This window comes from Berghia stephanieae, chromosome 10, assembly GCF_034508935.2.
Source record: "Berghia stephanieae isolate SIO BIC M18660-M18661 chromosome 10, UCSD_Bste_1.3, whole genome shotgun sequence".
Lineage (NCBI taxonomy): Eukaryota > Metazoa > Mollusca > Gastropoda > Nudibranchia > Aeolidiidae > Berghia > Berghia stephanieae.
This window is the reverse complement of record NC_088369.1, coordinates 5,632,969-5,649,536: the sequence shown is the minus strand read 5'-3', so window position 1 is coordinate 5,649,536 and position 16,568 is coordinate 5,632,969. Positions and strand designations below refer to the sequence as shown.

At 35.5% G+C, this 16,568-nt stretch overlaps 1 protein-coding gene across 5 annotated transcripts in view; it reads left to right on the top strand.

Moving 5' to 3' along the window:
* Window positions 1-14,585, top strand: part of LOC144956133 (thrombospondin-2-like) — a 383,991-nt gene extending 369,406 nt beyond the window's left edge. For 4 of the 5 annotated variants that reach the window (XM_078886509.1, XM_078886506.1, XM_078886508.1 and 1 more), the window contains 3 exons: window positions 1,246-1,410; window positions 4,065-4,256; window positions 6,704-14,585. In XM_078886509.1, the coding sequence (XP_078742635.1) occupies window positions 1,246-1,410; window positions 4,065-4,256; window positions 6,704-6,798 (452 nt within the window). In that variant the 3' untranslated portion in view covers window positions 6,799-14,585. The remainder of the gene's footprint in view (window positions 1-1,245; window positions 1,411-4,064; window positions 4,257-6,703) is intronic. The other variant, XR_013641884.1, reaches the window with a different exon arrangement.
* Window positions 14,586-16,568: the final 1,983 nt, after the last annotated feature.

The window sequence follows — 16,568 nt, the reverse complement described above, 5'->3', positions numbered from 1 at the left end:
TCGCCGTCGACTGATCCTAAAAACCTTACACCTCTTCTAGAGTGTTCTCCTGTACCAACAAAGACTTCCCTAACTGTCTAGGTGAGTTGGAGGTGAGATTTTGTAGTATGTATGGATCTTGTAGTGTGGCTATGTGGTCTATTAGTGGTATGACACTCGCTTTGGGATCGGAAGGTCCGGGGTTCGAGCCTCGCTCGGCGCATAGTTATTCTCTCACCGTACTCAAGTGTAAAATGAGTACCTGACCGTAAACAGCGTTGTCTTTGTCCAAAAAAAATGTAATATCGCCTAGCAGGCGTCGTGTTCCGTCCTAAATGTTAAATGTTGCTGTTGGCCAGCGACCCCTTGTAAAGCGTTTGAGCACATTTAGTGGATATTGCTCTATATAAATGCTCGATTTTAATTTTTAAAATTTTATGACACTCGGCGTCGGACCGGATGGTCTCTGGGTTTGAAACGTTGGAACCTAAAAACCTTACACCTCTTCATTCTAAAGTGTTCTTCTGTACCAACAAATACTTCTCTAACTGTCCAGGTAAGTGTAGGATAGTCCTTCAGAGCCACGGAGCCGGAGTTTATCCGGGTTTCTGTAGCGTGAAACGGACAATAGCAATGCTATTGCTTGCTTGTATAGGACGCTAGTCTATCACAAAGTACTTTCCGTCAGACCTAACATACCCAGCTACCCAATCACTGCTGGATGGACAGGGGGGGGGGGGGGGGTCAGAAAAAAAAATCTTGACTGCACCCAGGATCGATCTCGTTCCCTTTGATTGTGAAGCGAGTGCTCTACCAACTGAGCTATCGGGTAAGTAGGACGTTTTGAATGCAGAGGTAATGTAGAGTTACTCGTAACAACTATGACAACAGAAAAAGTGTAACAACCTAGAAAGTCGAGAGCAACTAGATATTGCAGAATATTGAATTATATAATAGAAAGAGCCAACAAAAGCGAACGATTTTCTTTAAAGGTTTACTTTTTCTTTTGTCTTCTCCCCCCCCCCCCCTCTCCTCTTTTCTCTTTCTTTTATTTTCACGCGAGTAATGAGAGGCATCCAAAATTTACTGTCGTTATGTTAGTTTTCTTTATATTATTATTATTACTATTATTATTATTATTATTATTATTATTATTATTATTATTATTATTATTATTATTATTATTATTATTATTATTATTATTATTATTATTATTATTATTATTATTACCATTATTACATTCTATGAATAATTCAATCCTTTCAGTGAATGGTCGATGGTCTGGATGGACTTCTTGGTCAGACTGTACCAAACCTTGTGGTCAAGGCACCAAGAACAGGACCAGGCAGTGCCGTGGACAGAGGTACGGAGGGGATCCCTGTGAGGGCAAGAATGAGATGAGTGCACCTTGCAAGAGAGACCCCTGCCCTGGTGAGTTTAATCAATGGGAGCGATCTATATTCATGTTTTAATCCAACCTAGTCATCGATCAGACATTTCTCAATAAATGTATACACGTTGTCGAGTTTATGAAAGTTGTAACATGTGACACAGTTTATGAAAGTTGTAACATGTGACACAGTTTATGAAAGTTGTAACATGTGACACGCTGAGCAAAATGACCAATCGTGTTGTTAGATATTTCAAAAGTTGTGAACACTTTTCACAATGTGGGTCACTTTGAGCACATATTCCAATATGACCAATGGCCTCGAGCACATGGGAAAGTAATATAGATCGTGCCCATTCCTGCAGGATTAGCTGTCATGGTATCAAAGATTTGAAAAAAGTGTGTCTGAAACATAAAGTCTTGACTGCACCCGGAATCGATCCAGGTCTCTTTGTGTTTGAAGCGAGTGCTCTACCAACTGAGCTATCGGGATCCCCAGTGCTAGATAAAGCAGAAGGAGAAAAAAAACAAAAAAGAAAAGAAAACTAACAACACAAAAACAAAACAAAAGAAAAACATCGCAAAATATCAGCCTGGCTCAATAGGCTTAGACATTACGTTGATTTTACTTACTTAATATCGTACGTTGACATTACTGGGTGGGGTTCCTGACCTCCCATAGTGGGCAGGGAGGTACTTACTGTGTCTTCTATCGCCCTGTATGAGTGGGGTTCCTGACCTCCCATAGTGGGCAGGGAGGTACTTACTGTGTCTTCTATCGCCCTGTATGAGTGGGGTTCCTGACCTCCCATAGTGGGCAGGGAGGTATTTACTGTGTCTTCTATCGCCCTGTCTGGGTGGGGTTCCTGACCTCCCATCGTGGGCAGGGAGGTACTTACTGTGTCTTCTATCGCCCTGTCTGGGTGGGGTTCCTGACCTCCCATAGTGGGCAGGGAGGTACTGACTCTTTCTTCTATCCCCCGTCTGGGTGGGGTTCCTGACCTCCCATAGTGGGCAGGAAGGTACTTACTGTGTCTTCTATCGCCCTGTCTGGGTGGGGTTCCTGACCTCCCATAGTGGGCAGGGAGGTACTGACTGTTTCTTCTATCCCCCTGCTGTTTCTTCTATCCCCCTGTATGAGTGGGGTTCCCGACCTCCCATAGTGGGCAGGGAGGTACTTACTGTGTCTTCTATCCCCCCATATCTGTTTTCCAACTGTCTTTCTGTCTATGTCTTGGAATGAGATTATTTGGTTTTGTCCTGGCCCTGGCCTGATACCCTGGCCGGGAGGGAAACGGTCAAATTATATAGTTATTTTTGGTAGATGATATTTTTTTCCTTTAAAATCATCTCTCTGTAATGCACTGTATTATTTTTCCTTTTACATATGTATGATTTATAAACAATTGAGTGTGTTCCTCTTGGCGGGGACTTGTGCTTGTGTCTGGATGAGACTTTCAGGTGATCTCAAACTAAGTACACTGATAGTGTGCTCTTGGAATCTACATTTGTTTGAACCAATTCCTCTTTGTCTCCCTTATTCTTGGATGCTTTAACAGTAATTCTAGAACTTTTTACTATTCTATGTTCTTCCTTTTTATTATTGGCACTGATATGACCAAAATGTGTTGCAAGTGCCGTAGAATCCTTAAAAACAAAACAAGACAAAACAAAACAATTGACATTTTGTCGCTTTAATGATATATGTAGTGTATATGCAGACCTGCTTACTTGGAAATTTTAAAAACTTGTCTTTTTTTGGAGATAAAATTTTTAGTCCCTATGAAATTCAATATTGTTTCTCTTTCAAGTATTAAATTAAATAACATTTCAATATACTTAAAATTATGTAAGTCTGGCTTCAATTTTCATTTTCAATAAGTTTTAATGACTTAGAAATGCTCATGAACATCTGAAATTGGTGGCAAAATTTCGTAAGTTTTGGAATCTTTCGTAATAGTAGGAATATATATTGTACTATGTGATAACATTATAAAAACAAAAACCATGAAATAATAGTGCTCGACTTTATGATAAAAGGAGCTTTTTATAAAATATTTCATGTATAATTATGATCAACTTCTACAAGAGGAAGATGAGAGTGAATGCTCGAATAAATAATATTGTAAAAATTGATCAAAATTATACTCGAAATATTTCTATGTAGTATGTTATATATTTTATATGTGTTTTGTAAAACATCTAGAATTAACTATTGGATTTGAGATAATCATGATTTTAGCACATACGATATATAAAATCTTTCATTTCCATGCACTGTGTCAATAATATTTGAGATAAAATAGTACATATGTGAAATTTTTATGACGACTGCTATACTGCATGCAATGTACAACTTACCATTTGCGGATATGTGATCTAGTGGTATGACACTCATTTTCGGATCGGAAGGTTCTGGGTTCGAGCCTCGTTCGGCGCATATCGAGTCCTTGGAAAAGGCTCTTTACTCACATTCTCTCACCGTACTCAGGTGTTAAGTGAGTACCTGGCCCTTAACAGCGTTGTCTATGTCGGAAATAAAGTTTGTAATATCGCCTAACAGGTATCATGTCTTGTTCTACATGTTACATGTTGCTGTTTGTCAGGGACACCCTGTAAAGTGCTTTGAGTACGTTTAGTGGATATTGCACTATATAATCATCATTGATCAATTTCACTTTTTTTTTTTTGCCAGTACTGCCTCGTAACTTCCAAATGTCCCAGTGCACGACCAAGAACTTCACCTGCGCTAGTAACAAAATGTGCATCCGGTCCAGCCAGAAATGTGACGACACCGTTCAGTGTCACGACGGGTCCGATGAGATTGGATGTCCCCGAAAACACCGCTGGGTTGGAGGTGTCAAATATGATTTGAGTAGAGGGACGGGTAAGTGTTTTTTTTACTTGGGAGTTGGTAGGAAGTCCTGGGTTTGAGCCTCGCTCGGCGCATAGTTGAGTCCCTGGAGAAGGCTCTTTACTCACATTCTCTCCTGGCTGTCAACAGCGTTGTCTCTGTCCGAAAAAAAATTGTAAAATTGCCTGACAGGCATAATGTCCCGTCCTTCTTGTTAACTGTTGCTGTTGGCCAGGGACCCCTTGTAAAGCGCTTTGAGCACGTTTAGTGGATAGTGTGCTATATAAAAGCTCATTTTTGAAATGTAAGTTTCCACCTGTCCAATATGTACTCATTGTGGTAACGAGCCCGAAATCGCAGAGCATCTAGTTGAACAATGTGTTGTGACCTGCAAGAGGAGACATTGGGTGGCAGCCAATCGGCTTCAGTTGAGAACATGCTTAACAGCACGCTTATTGCATCAGTGGGGACTTGCCACCTGCCCAACATGTACCCGTCGTAGTAATAAGCCCGAAACCGCAGAGCATCTCGTTGAACGGTGTGTTGTGACGAAGCTTCCAGGTGGGTTTGCGGCGGTGCAAGAGTGCGGTAAAGAATTTGCTGATTGGGTCGATCGTCATAGCATAGCAGTGTGAGCACCATTAGAAGCTGCTGCCAGAAAACATTGCTGGGTTGGAGGTGTCAAATATGATTTGAGTCGAAGGACGTGTAAGTGTTTTTGACTTGGAGTTGAAAGGTTGTGTAAATTGACTGGGGGGGAGAAATTGTCAGGCTTTTCCACCAGCAGGAGGAGACACTGGGTGGCAGCGAATTGGCTTCGGTTGAGAACCTGCCTAACAGCAAAATCGCTTCATCAGTGGAGTTTTTCCACCTGTCCAATATGTTCCTGTTGTGGTAATGAGCCTGAAACCGCATTGTAAACAAGGGCAATGATTGGTTGACATATCAAACTACACAGGTTTTACTATCGATGGTATGTGTCGTCATTTGTAAATTACCCACTGTTCTACCGCTTGATCAATAGAACCAACACATTTCAAACGTTTATAATATGGTCGAGAAAAGAAAATCGTGTGATAACTAATCGCCCATCCGACGTTATAAAAATAATAACAACATTCAGAAAGAGGTTGATTTCATTCAAGTTATAGTTTATAAGCAACCAACTATGCTTGTCCGAAAACGTGTGAAGAAGGTGTGTCACAAATCCATATTTTGATTGGTCAAAAATCTACTAATTAATTGTCAATCAAATAACTAATCACTATGGATTGATTTGGAACTTTTTGAGTCCTTGCTGATTTTACTTCAATTGAATCTTGGCTCTGGTTCTGTTTTATAATTCACTGTTCCAAAACAAGCTCTTACATTTATTTGTTGAGTCAGTGCAGTACTACTCGCTGGGTTCTTGCACGCCAAATTCCCAAATTCGAGCATTCTGAAATCTGATGTGCATGGGAGGTAACCATTATCATTATGTGCATAGGAGGTAACCATTATCATTATGTGCATGGGAGGTAACCATTATCATTATGTGCATAGGAGGTAACCATTATCATTATGTGCATGGGAGGTAACCATTATCATTATGTGCATAGGAGGTAATCATTATCATTATGTGCATAGGAGGTAACCATTATCATTATGTGCATAGGAGGTAACCATTATCATTATGTGCATGGGAGGTAACCATTATCATTATGTGCATAGGAGGTAACCATTATCATTATGTGCATAGGAGGTAACCATTATCATTATGTGCATAGGAGGTAACCATTATCATTATGTGCATAGGAGGTAACCATTATCATTATGTGCATAGGAGGTAACCATTATCATTATGTGCATAGGAGGTAACCATTATCATTATGTGCATAGGAGGTAACCATTATCATTATGTGCATAGGAGGTAACCATTATCATTATGAGCATGGTAGAGGAGGTAACCAATAGATTTGTCACTCAGCTCCAGCATGTTGTATTGCAGGGTTTGTTGGAATTCTATTGTTATTATTATTTTCATCATCATTATATTATTATTATTATTTTTATTAGTAGTAGTAGTAGTAGTAGTAGTAGTAGTAGTAGTAGTAGTAGTAGTAGTAGTAGTAGTAGTAGTAGTAGTAGTAGTAGTAGTAGCATTGTTATTATTATTATTATTATTATTATTATTATTAATAATAATGATAATAATAATAATAATAATAATAATAATAATAATAATAATAATAATAATAATAATAATAATAATAATAATAATATGATATGATGATGATGATGATGATGATGATGATGATGATGATGATGATGATGATGATGATGATGATGATAATAATAATAATAATCATAATAATAATCATAATCATAATCATAATAATAAGTGAATAAAATAAAAACATTTTTTTTTTAATTTTAAAAAGAACGATTTTCCATTTATGTGTGGGCATGCATTGATGGTTTATTTGATTTTATTTCCAAAGCAACTTCACTGGGGATGGAAAAATTGGTTCAAGTCCTGGCTGTCTCCATAGCGATTACGGCACTAGTCGTCAAATTCCAGAACCTTCCAGTGTAGTAGTTACCACTACTACGTTTCACATGTTTTTTTTGTTTTTTCATTTTATTCTTTGTGTTATGATGTTTTTTTGGGGGGCTTTTTTGTTTTGTGTTTTTTAAAAAAAGGTTATGATGGGTTTTTAATACGAAAACTGATACAATGTTGATTTGTTAATTTCGTTTTGTTTAGATGATGAGATGGAGTTTTCTTCTCTTTAATATGTGTCTATGTAAGCAATCCAAAAAAATATGTGTTTACGTTTAGATAATGTCAGGTGAAAATAAGAGAACGGATTTGCGAAAAATGTAGTTAAATAGTTTTTAATGAAGGGTACATTAAGAAAAAGACAAATGCAATTTTTAGGGCACCTAAATCGACATAAATGTACGTATTGAACATCTTGCTCTCACAGAAGGTAAAAAGAGTAAAGGTAGACCAAGAAAAACATATTTGAATAGTTTGAACAGCTGGGTGACAAAGAAAGAGAAGAGAAATATTAGTTTTTTGAGGTTATCAGATCAGAGAGATGAATGGCGTAGGTACAATGATCACCGATGTTTGGCACAGACTTGGTACTTGAAGAAGAAGAATGAAGGATGTTGAAAGTTGAATTGGAAGTAGCATCTATTACAAATGTTTTGTAACAATTCACTGGGCGATGGAATATATGCGATAATCTCATCAAATTCTTGAAATATAATGATTTATCCGTGAATCATTAATTGCCAATTTGATTGTTTCTGGAAATTGGATTTTAAGATTAAACTTTAAATTTTTACGCTTATATGGAATTATTATGATAAATAAATGTCATTTGACAGAGTACAAGTTAATGATATTTTGGACACAATGTGTTCATGGCCATTTGTCTCAGGTAAGGTTTAAGATATTTAGGTCAACAGCTAAAATGGTACTAAGCTGCTAGAAGCTGTCAAAGCTGTATAAATAAAGTAATAAATAAAATGAATATTATAACAGCTTCAAAACAAAGAACAAAATACCAAACATGGATTGTTTTGGACTCAAAACCCTTCTTCGGCCAACAACAAAAACAATAAAAACATAAATTGCATTACTTAAAAACCCAGATAGATGGCAGAGAAATTTTTGGCAACAGCTAAATTTCATTTGCATTTGCCTATCTTTTCGATCAACAGCTATTAGTTTTCATTTTAAAAGCCCATCATTTGTTTATATACTTACGTTTTAATGATAGTCAGCTAATGTTGATGATAGTCAGCTAATGTTGAATCAAATGCAGTCTTATGCTACTGCTCAATTTTTATTTTCAATTTATTTTTTATTTTTTTCCCCATGTTCTTGAATATTTTTGTCATGAATATGATAATTGTTGCCATAGTGAATAACATTGTGATGAGTTTGATTTCTCAAACTAAGAAAGACAACAGCAAAACATACAAGTTGGTTCAAACGATTTCTGCTAGGTCAGATATTTCAGTAAAAGTTTACGAATTTATTTATTATTTTGTTGGTATCAATTTATACATGATGAATTTACAATCTGTGATTTGTATGAAAAGATATGAAACTTGTATTTGTATGTCTTGTGTTTGTGGAAAGAAAAAAAAATATGATGAAATCAATGCAACAAAGAGTGATGCAAGACCTTTAACCCTTCGCAAACCGAATTCCATTTTATTTTACAACTCATTGTTTTCACCATCCGAATTGAAATAGAAACAGCCAATGGGACTTAAGGCTTCATTGTCCACTGTGTCTTGTAAATAAAAACGTTGCTGCTTGAAGCTTGAAAGAGCCGAATAACGATAGGAAATGGATTGAAGCGTCAATTTAAAACCAACATAGACATATAATGTGGCTGTTTCGGGTTTCCCCTTTTGTCAACAAATTACGATGATTGAATGAAAGAAAACGATGAATCTCTCATCTCTCATTCATTTTCCTTCATCCATCATGTTTTGTTGACAAAGAGGAAACCGGAAATGTCCACAGTGTCTGTCTTCGTCGTTTCTTGTAGCATACATCGCATGGTGGACATTTTAAGGTCTTGGTCATAATCAGACAGATAGTGAGGTAATTTTGCAAGAAATGTATGCCTCGATGTTGAAGATTTAGCATCAAAATTAGAGGGACCAATTTGTTTTTTGTCTTTGTTCTAAATTTTTTTACTTTCTTTGTTTTTTTTGTGTAGAAAATTGAATGCATTAATTTCTCATGATTGTTTTTTTTTTTTGTTTGTTATTAGGACATAAATACAATAATGTTTTATGCAGTTCGCCTCTTCACTGTTATCATTGATGATAATCGTTTTAGTTATGAAGTGGAAAACTTTGGTACAGTAAAATTATGGACTCTTCCAACCTGTATTGCATTGAAACTTTGAAAGTTGAAACTTCTAGAAAGTAGTAAAACTGTTTTGTTTTTTTCCTGATTTCATGAAGTATATATAAGTATTGATATCAAGAATAGGTGTAAACTCTTATCAGAATTATTACTGTGACAGCTTCATCATTCTATACGATAAACTCAGCATCGTGCAGATTGTAGATGCTGGTGGCTGTTTTGCTCGTATAATCCAAGAGGCTTGATAATTTAGGACTACTGCTATGAGTAGTCGATGCATTTCTAAGATCGCATTCGAGTGAATTTCACATCCCAATTAATAGTTAACCAATTAAAACTGCTGTACTTTAGCAAGACACATCTTTTTTAAAATTTGGTCCAGAAAATAGTCCTTTGAATTTCGATCGATTTAAATAAATGACCCTCATCTTGGCTAAAACATTCAAACCTGGGACCTCGTGATGTCTTCTTTAATTCCCAGGTTTGAGAGTTTTTGCCAAGATGAATGTCATTAAATCGATGGATATTTGAACAAGTTTTATGGCCAAATTTTTTATTATATGCGCTTTTCCAGAGTAGGCCAGTCAACTGGACGAATATTAATAATGGGAAACTATGAAAACACTTCAGGTTTTTCGGATCATACAAAGAGATGGATTTTATCATTGTGGATTTTATCATTGTTTTGCATGTTAAACGACAAAGCTTAGTAAAGTATTCATCTGATTTTATTAAATTAAATATTTAAATTGGTTTTATGAGTAAAATACTTTTATAGTCGCATCACTTTAGTGAACTTCATTTTTAATCAATATTATTTGTCGTCGTTATTTTTAAAAAAATTGATTTGCTTGAAATTATTGAACACATTTTTAATCATAGAGAAAATAATTAGCTATAATATTGATATTGGTCTTGTATGGTAAAATATCATTGAAGAAGTATGTCCTTAGAATTTTAACGATATTCTTTTTATGTTCTTTTTATTTCAATACAATATACCAATACATTGCCACATTTATAACTGCTGTAAATATAATGATGATGACGATGATGATGACGAATACTTGAAACAATTTTATATTACTGTCCAATACTTATACTTGTAACCTATGGAATAGTATTGAATTTAATGTTCATTGTGAGGAAATGTTTCAATCGTATGTTAATGTTAATGCTATTATTTTATTGTTTTTTCTCATTTTATCTTCTTTCTTGTTTTGTAATTTCTTTTCTTATCTCCTTTTTGTATATTTCTTTCATTTAAAATTTTTTTTTGGGGGTCAAGTTTTCTCTCCTTTTATTTTAAAAGTGAATTTTATTCATATACTAATCATATTTTTATCATACTTATGATTAATATAATATGGTTTAGTGCTTAGTGAGAACACATTCAACGAAAGTAGCTGATAGATTTTGTAAATGTTTATGTTTTGTCTTGTTTTTTTTTCTCCCAAAGCTGCGATTGTCTTGTAATTTAATATAATTTAATTTTTTTTTTTTAAATCAATCTGCTTTTATAGCTAATTTTCTAATCCGCTGTTTGCTGTTTGTATCACCCTTTCTTTATGTTACCTCTGTTTGGTCAATAATGTGATTACATACACTACACAGTTGAAAGAAGACTTGCTCTATGTGATTTTATACCAATGCATTCCACCTGTATGGAACAGTTTTAACCGTTCGGCAACCAGTTCTGTTTGGGGTTTTTTGTGGATTTTTTGGGGTTTTTTTTGTCGCTCCATAAAAACGTCTTATTCTTATCCCACAGAGTTGTCAATTTTCCGTGTATTTACAGAATTCAGTTTGTTATAAACCCTCAGTATATTTTCCAATCACTTGCTAAACGGGGAAAAAAAGTAAGTACAGAATGCCTTTTTACTGGAGTTCAGTGCTCAGAAAGGGGTTGGTTTGTCTGTGTGTTTGTGTACAAGTTCAGTAATTATTTTCCTGCCCGAATTGGCAACCCTGATCCCCCCCCATTTCCCTTAAGTCATTTTCTTTTCTTCAAATCATGTGACTTGTATTTGTGATAAATAATATTCTAAATTTTTAAGGATTTTTCTTTTGATTATACTTTGATCTTGATTTTGTGACAATGAATGGATTAATGAAAATGAATGAAAAATTCCAGAATGCCTCACAGTGCACTAAGATGGTTCCCCCCCCCCCCCCCCCCCCCCCTTCCCACTGGGAAAGAGAAAGAGAGGAAGACCATCGGGTACTGGTGGAGGAGGACAGCAGTTGAATAGGATATGAAAGAGGCCGGAAAGACATGGAATGAGCTGAGCTGGCTGGCTGGCTGGCCCAGGACAAGAGATGCCTGGAGGAACTTGGTTGGTGCCTTATGATCCACCAAATGTAAAAGTTGCTGCTCGAAGCTCGATGAAATAAATAACAATGTGACATTGAACGTAAGCTTCAATTTAATATACGAAAACAGATAAAATGGACATTTCGAATTTCCCCTTTATCAATAAAACAGGATGACTGAAACACTACGGACGAATGAGATAATGTGATAGTGGCGTTGTTAAGATAAATAAAATTCAATTTTATTCATCTTAACAACGCCACTACCACATTATCTCATTCGTCCGTAGTGTTTCATTCATTTTGTTTTGTTGATCAAGGGGAAACCCAAAACGTCCATTTTATCTGTTTAAATTGAAGCTTACATTCAATTTCACATTGTTATTTATGTTCCTCCTAGGAAAACAAGAGGATAAGTAAGTAAGTTAAGGATCATACGATTTTTGTCTCAACAGTATTTTTGCTTTTGTATTAGTATTACTTTTATGTGTGTGTTTGTGTATGTGTGTGTGTGTGAATAAAAAACTTATTTTCACTCAAACTCAAATAACTCCATTTGATTCTACTAGTATTTTTAACTATTATTTTATCTTTGACTTGCGCGTATTTCTTATCGCATCTAAATCATTGCTCTTTTATTTTTCATTTTACACTACAATTAGCTAAATTCAAATTTTTATTAAAAATCAAATGATCTTTTTTATATGAATATGAAGCATAATGATAATTATTATCTATTTTTAGAAAAAACAGGGGGGTAATTCTAATTTTTTAAAAAAAATAGAATTTGAAATAATTTATGGAACAGTTTTAATTATGAATGCATCGTGTATTTCTTCTGCTGGAAAATCAGGAGCTCAATATTGACATCTCTTACACAAAGATGGCATCAATTTCACATTAGATTGTAAAGTCTTCACCAGTCATTACCATACCACCCCCCACCCCGCGCCCTTACCTTCTTCCACCCAACCCCCCGGCCCTAACCTTCTTCCACCCAACCCACCGGCCCTAACCTTCTTCCACTCACCAACCACCCACTGCCCAACCCTAACCTTCTTCCACTCACCAACCACCCAACCCACCGGCCCTAACCTTCTTCCACCCACCAACCACCAACCACCCACCGCCCAACGTGCTCCAACTCCAATCACAATTTCGTCTTTCAATCGCCTTCATCCACAATCCACCAGACATAAAATTTCTTTTTTTTTGTAAATCATCGAATTGTTCAAATCATAAGAAGGTTTTTGTTATTTTTCTTTTTAAGTTTTGGTTTGTTTTGGGATTTGTTTATATTTTTTTCCCCTTGTTCTGATTGCATAGTGATCCCTATATAAAGTTTTTAAAAATAAAAAATCATTTGGGTTTTCTTCACCTTCACTTCACCTGAAAATGAACGTTCGCAAGTCTCAACAACGGAGTAATTTTATAAGCCATTTGATTACCATGTGATTTTCAACTTATATGATCTCTCTATTCCTCCGTGTCTGTCTATATCTATGAATTCCCCCCCCCCCCCTTTATCTCTCTATCTATCCCTTCTCTATCTCTGTCTAGCTCTCTCCCCTCTCTAACTCCCTCTATCTCTCTATCTAGCTTCCTACCCTCCCTCCATTTATCTCTCTCTCTCTCTCTCTCTCTCTCTCTCTCTCTCTCTCTCTCTCTCTCTCTCTCTCTCTCTCTCTCTCTCCATTTCTCTCTTTTTATTTAAATCTTTCTAACATACCCTACACCAGCCACTTATATGCCCATTGTACGATTGATAAACCATCATGATGCTTTTTTCTTTTCTTTCTTATCATAAATGATAACATTGTATTTTGGTAGTCTGTACTCGTACTCGTACAATGACCGAATCGTTTCTTCCCGAATGTTTCCACATTGTATCCAAGTTTAATTTGTAAATAATTTCATGTACTTTTGACCATTGAATCTATATATCGATTTTACAATTTTACTATTACTACTACTACTACTACTACTACTACTACTACTACTACTACTACTACTACTACTACTACTACTACAACTACTACTACTACTACTACTACTACAACAACTACTACTACTACTACTACTACTACTACAACTACTAACTACTACTACTACTCCCAGCTCTACTACTACTACTACTACTCCCAGCTCTACTACTACTACTACTACAACTACTACTACTACTACTACTACTACTACTACTACTACTACAACTACTACTACTAACGACTACTACTACTACTACTACTACTAACGACTACTACTACTACTACTACTACTACTACTACTACTACTACTAACGACTACTACTACTACAACTACTAACTACTACTACTCCCAGCTCTACTACAACTACTACTACTCCCAGCTCTACTACTACTACTACTACTACTACTACTACTACTACTAATGTCAACACAACACTCTTTACTTTAAATAATGTTAACAAAATCTCAAAAGTGACAATTGTTGTTTTTATATTAAAATATTTCATTCCAAAGAAAGAACTCAAAACTAAATTGTACATAATTTAATTGCCGATGCTATTCAATACATTGCATGAATTTTATCCATTCTTATTGTTATAACAACAATGTATTACTATTACTATTTGATCATGTGGTGAATTTTCTTAGCGATAATTATGCATGTTGTAGACAAAGAAAAAACTGGATTATAAATTACAATTATTTCGACCTCCCATGGTGGGCAGAGATCGCACTTGCTATGTCTTCTATCCCGCATGTCTTTTGTTTTGGATTGAGATTGCTCGGTTTCTTTCCTGGTCCTGGCAGGGATCCTTTGCTGGGAGGGAGACAGTCAATTGTGTAGTAATTTTCTTTGGGTTTTTTGGGTTTTTTTTTTTTGGAGAGATGATATTTTTTTCCCCTCCCAATGAGATTGGTTTGTTACCGACCAATCAGAACACATGTTAACTACATTGCATGGAATCAGCGCTTTCTCACAGTATATAGTATAGTAAAATAAAGAACTATCCCTATTCGTACGTCGGGGGTAATTTAGTTGCCCCATGACAATATATAGTAAAATAAAGAACTATCCCTATTCGTACGTCAGGGGTAATTTAGTTGCCCCATGACAATATATAGTAAAATAAAGAACTATCCCTATTCGTACGTCGGGGGTAATTTAGTTGCCCCATGACAATATATAGTAAAATAAAGAACTATCCCTATTCGTACGTCTGGGGCAATTTTGTTACCCCATGACAATATATAGTAAAATAAAGAACTATCCCTATTCGTACGTCGGGGGTAATTTTGTTGCCCCATGGCAATATATAGTAAAACAAAGAACTATCCCTATTCGTACGTCGGGGGTTATTTAGTTGCCCCATGACAATATATAGTAAAATAAAGAACTATCCCTATTCGTACGTCGGGGGTTATTTAGTTGCCCCATGACAATATATAGTAAAATAAAAAACTATCCCTATTCGTACGTCGGGGGTTATTTAGTTGCCCCATGACAATATACGAATACTAATAATATAAAAGAATATATAATATCATATGATGATTTCTTTTAAAAGTTACTACAGAACGTTTTACCTTAGGACGCTAGAATTGCATTTCTTCTATCTCTCTTTTTGTTCCTTGATAAATATTTTAATTTTAGAAAAGGAGTCTGAAATGACTCGGGATGGTCATGATGAGATTAAAAGAAAACTGAATTTTACTGAGACGAAATAAAAATACCCAGTAACAGGTTCAGTTTTAGATTTTGGTTGCAAACCATAATAAATTCATGGACTCATGTCCCAATTATAATAATAATAATAATAGTTATTATTATTATTATTATTATTATTATTTTCCTCTTCGAATATCTTACTTGTCCTCATGATAAAATTGATTGACTCTTATCACTCTCTTTTTAATAACTTGTTTTCTTTAGAATGCAAGATACTATGTGACAATATATATATAATATATATATAATATATATATAATATATATATATATATATATATATATATAATAAGTGATTACGATATGATTGATGATGATGCCCACCAAGAACCCCTCTCCCCCCCCCCCCCCCCCCCCCCCCCCGCCAAATCCAACCCAAACACACCTAAACTTTATCGTTCCAAAGCTCATTCAGTATTTTTGAAAATAAAAGAAAAGCTTCAATGATTTTTATTCCCCATCGGAATAACGAAAGAGTTTTATTTTATTTTTAGTTCTCTTGTGTTATATTTGAAAACTGCAAGTACAAGAAGGGGAAGTCGTGGGGAGACGCATTTCAATTTCACACTGACTGTCTTGAGAAACTGGGTGGGGTTCCCTACCTCCACAGTGGGCAGGGAGGTACTTACCGTGTCGTCTATCCCCTTATATCTGTTTTCCAACTTGCTTTCTGTCTTTGTCTTGGTGTGAGATTGCTCGGTTTTGTCCCGACCTGGCCGGAGTCCTTGACTGGGAGGGAAACAGTCAAATGCATAGTTGTTTTGGGAGATGATATTTTTTCCTTGTAAATCATCTCTCTGTTATGTGTTATTATATTTGGTATTTTTAATGTATAATGCAAGCATTTGAGTGTATTCCTCTTTGTTGGATTTTGTGCTTGTGTCTGGATGAGACTTATAGGTGATCTCAAACTAAGTGCATTGGTGGTCTGCTCTTGGAATCTTACATCTGATCCCTATTTGTTCCCAGTTCCCCTATGTCTTTTTCTTGGGTGCTTTAATTGTAATTCTAGAACTTTTTACTATCCCATTTTCTTCCTTTTTACTGGCGCTGATATGACCTTAATGTGTTGCAAGCGCCGTAAAACCCTTAAAAACAAAAAACATGTCTTGAGAAAATCCAGTTATAAATTTTAGAAGTCTTTTCTCTCTCTGTTTGTTTGTTTGTTTTTACCTCCTCTCTTTATCATGCTACATCTGATCTCTATTACTATTAATTTGTTCTCAGTTCCCCTATGTCTTACTTTTTTCTTGGGTGCTTTAATTGTAATTCTAGAACTTTTAACTATTACTATCCCATTTTCTTCCTTTTTACTGGCGCTGGTATAACCTAAATGTGTTGCAAGCGCCGTAAATCCCTTAAAAACAAAACAAACAAAAAGTTAGTGCCCTTCTTCAGTTTAATTCATATTTTCATGTAAAACGTTGACAAATGAATCAT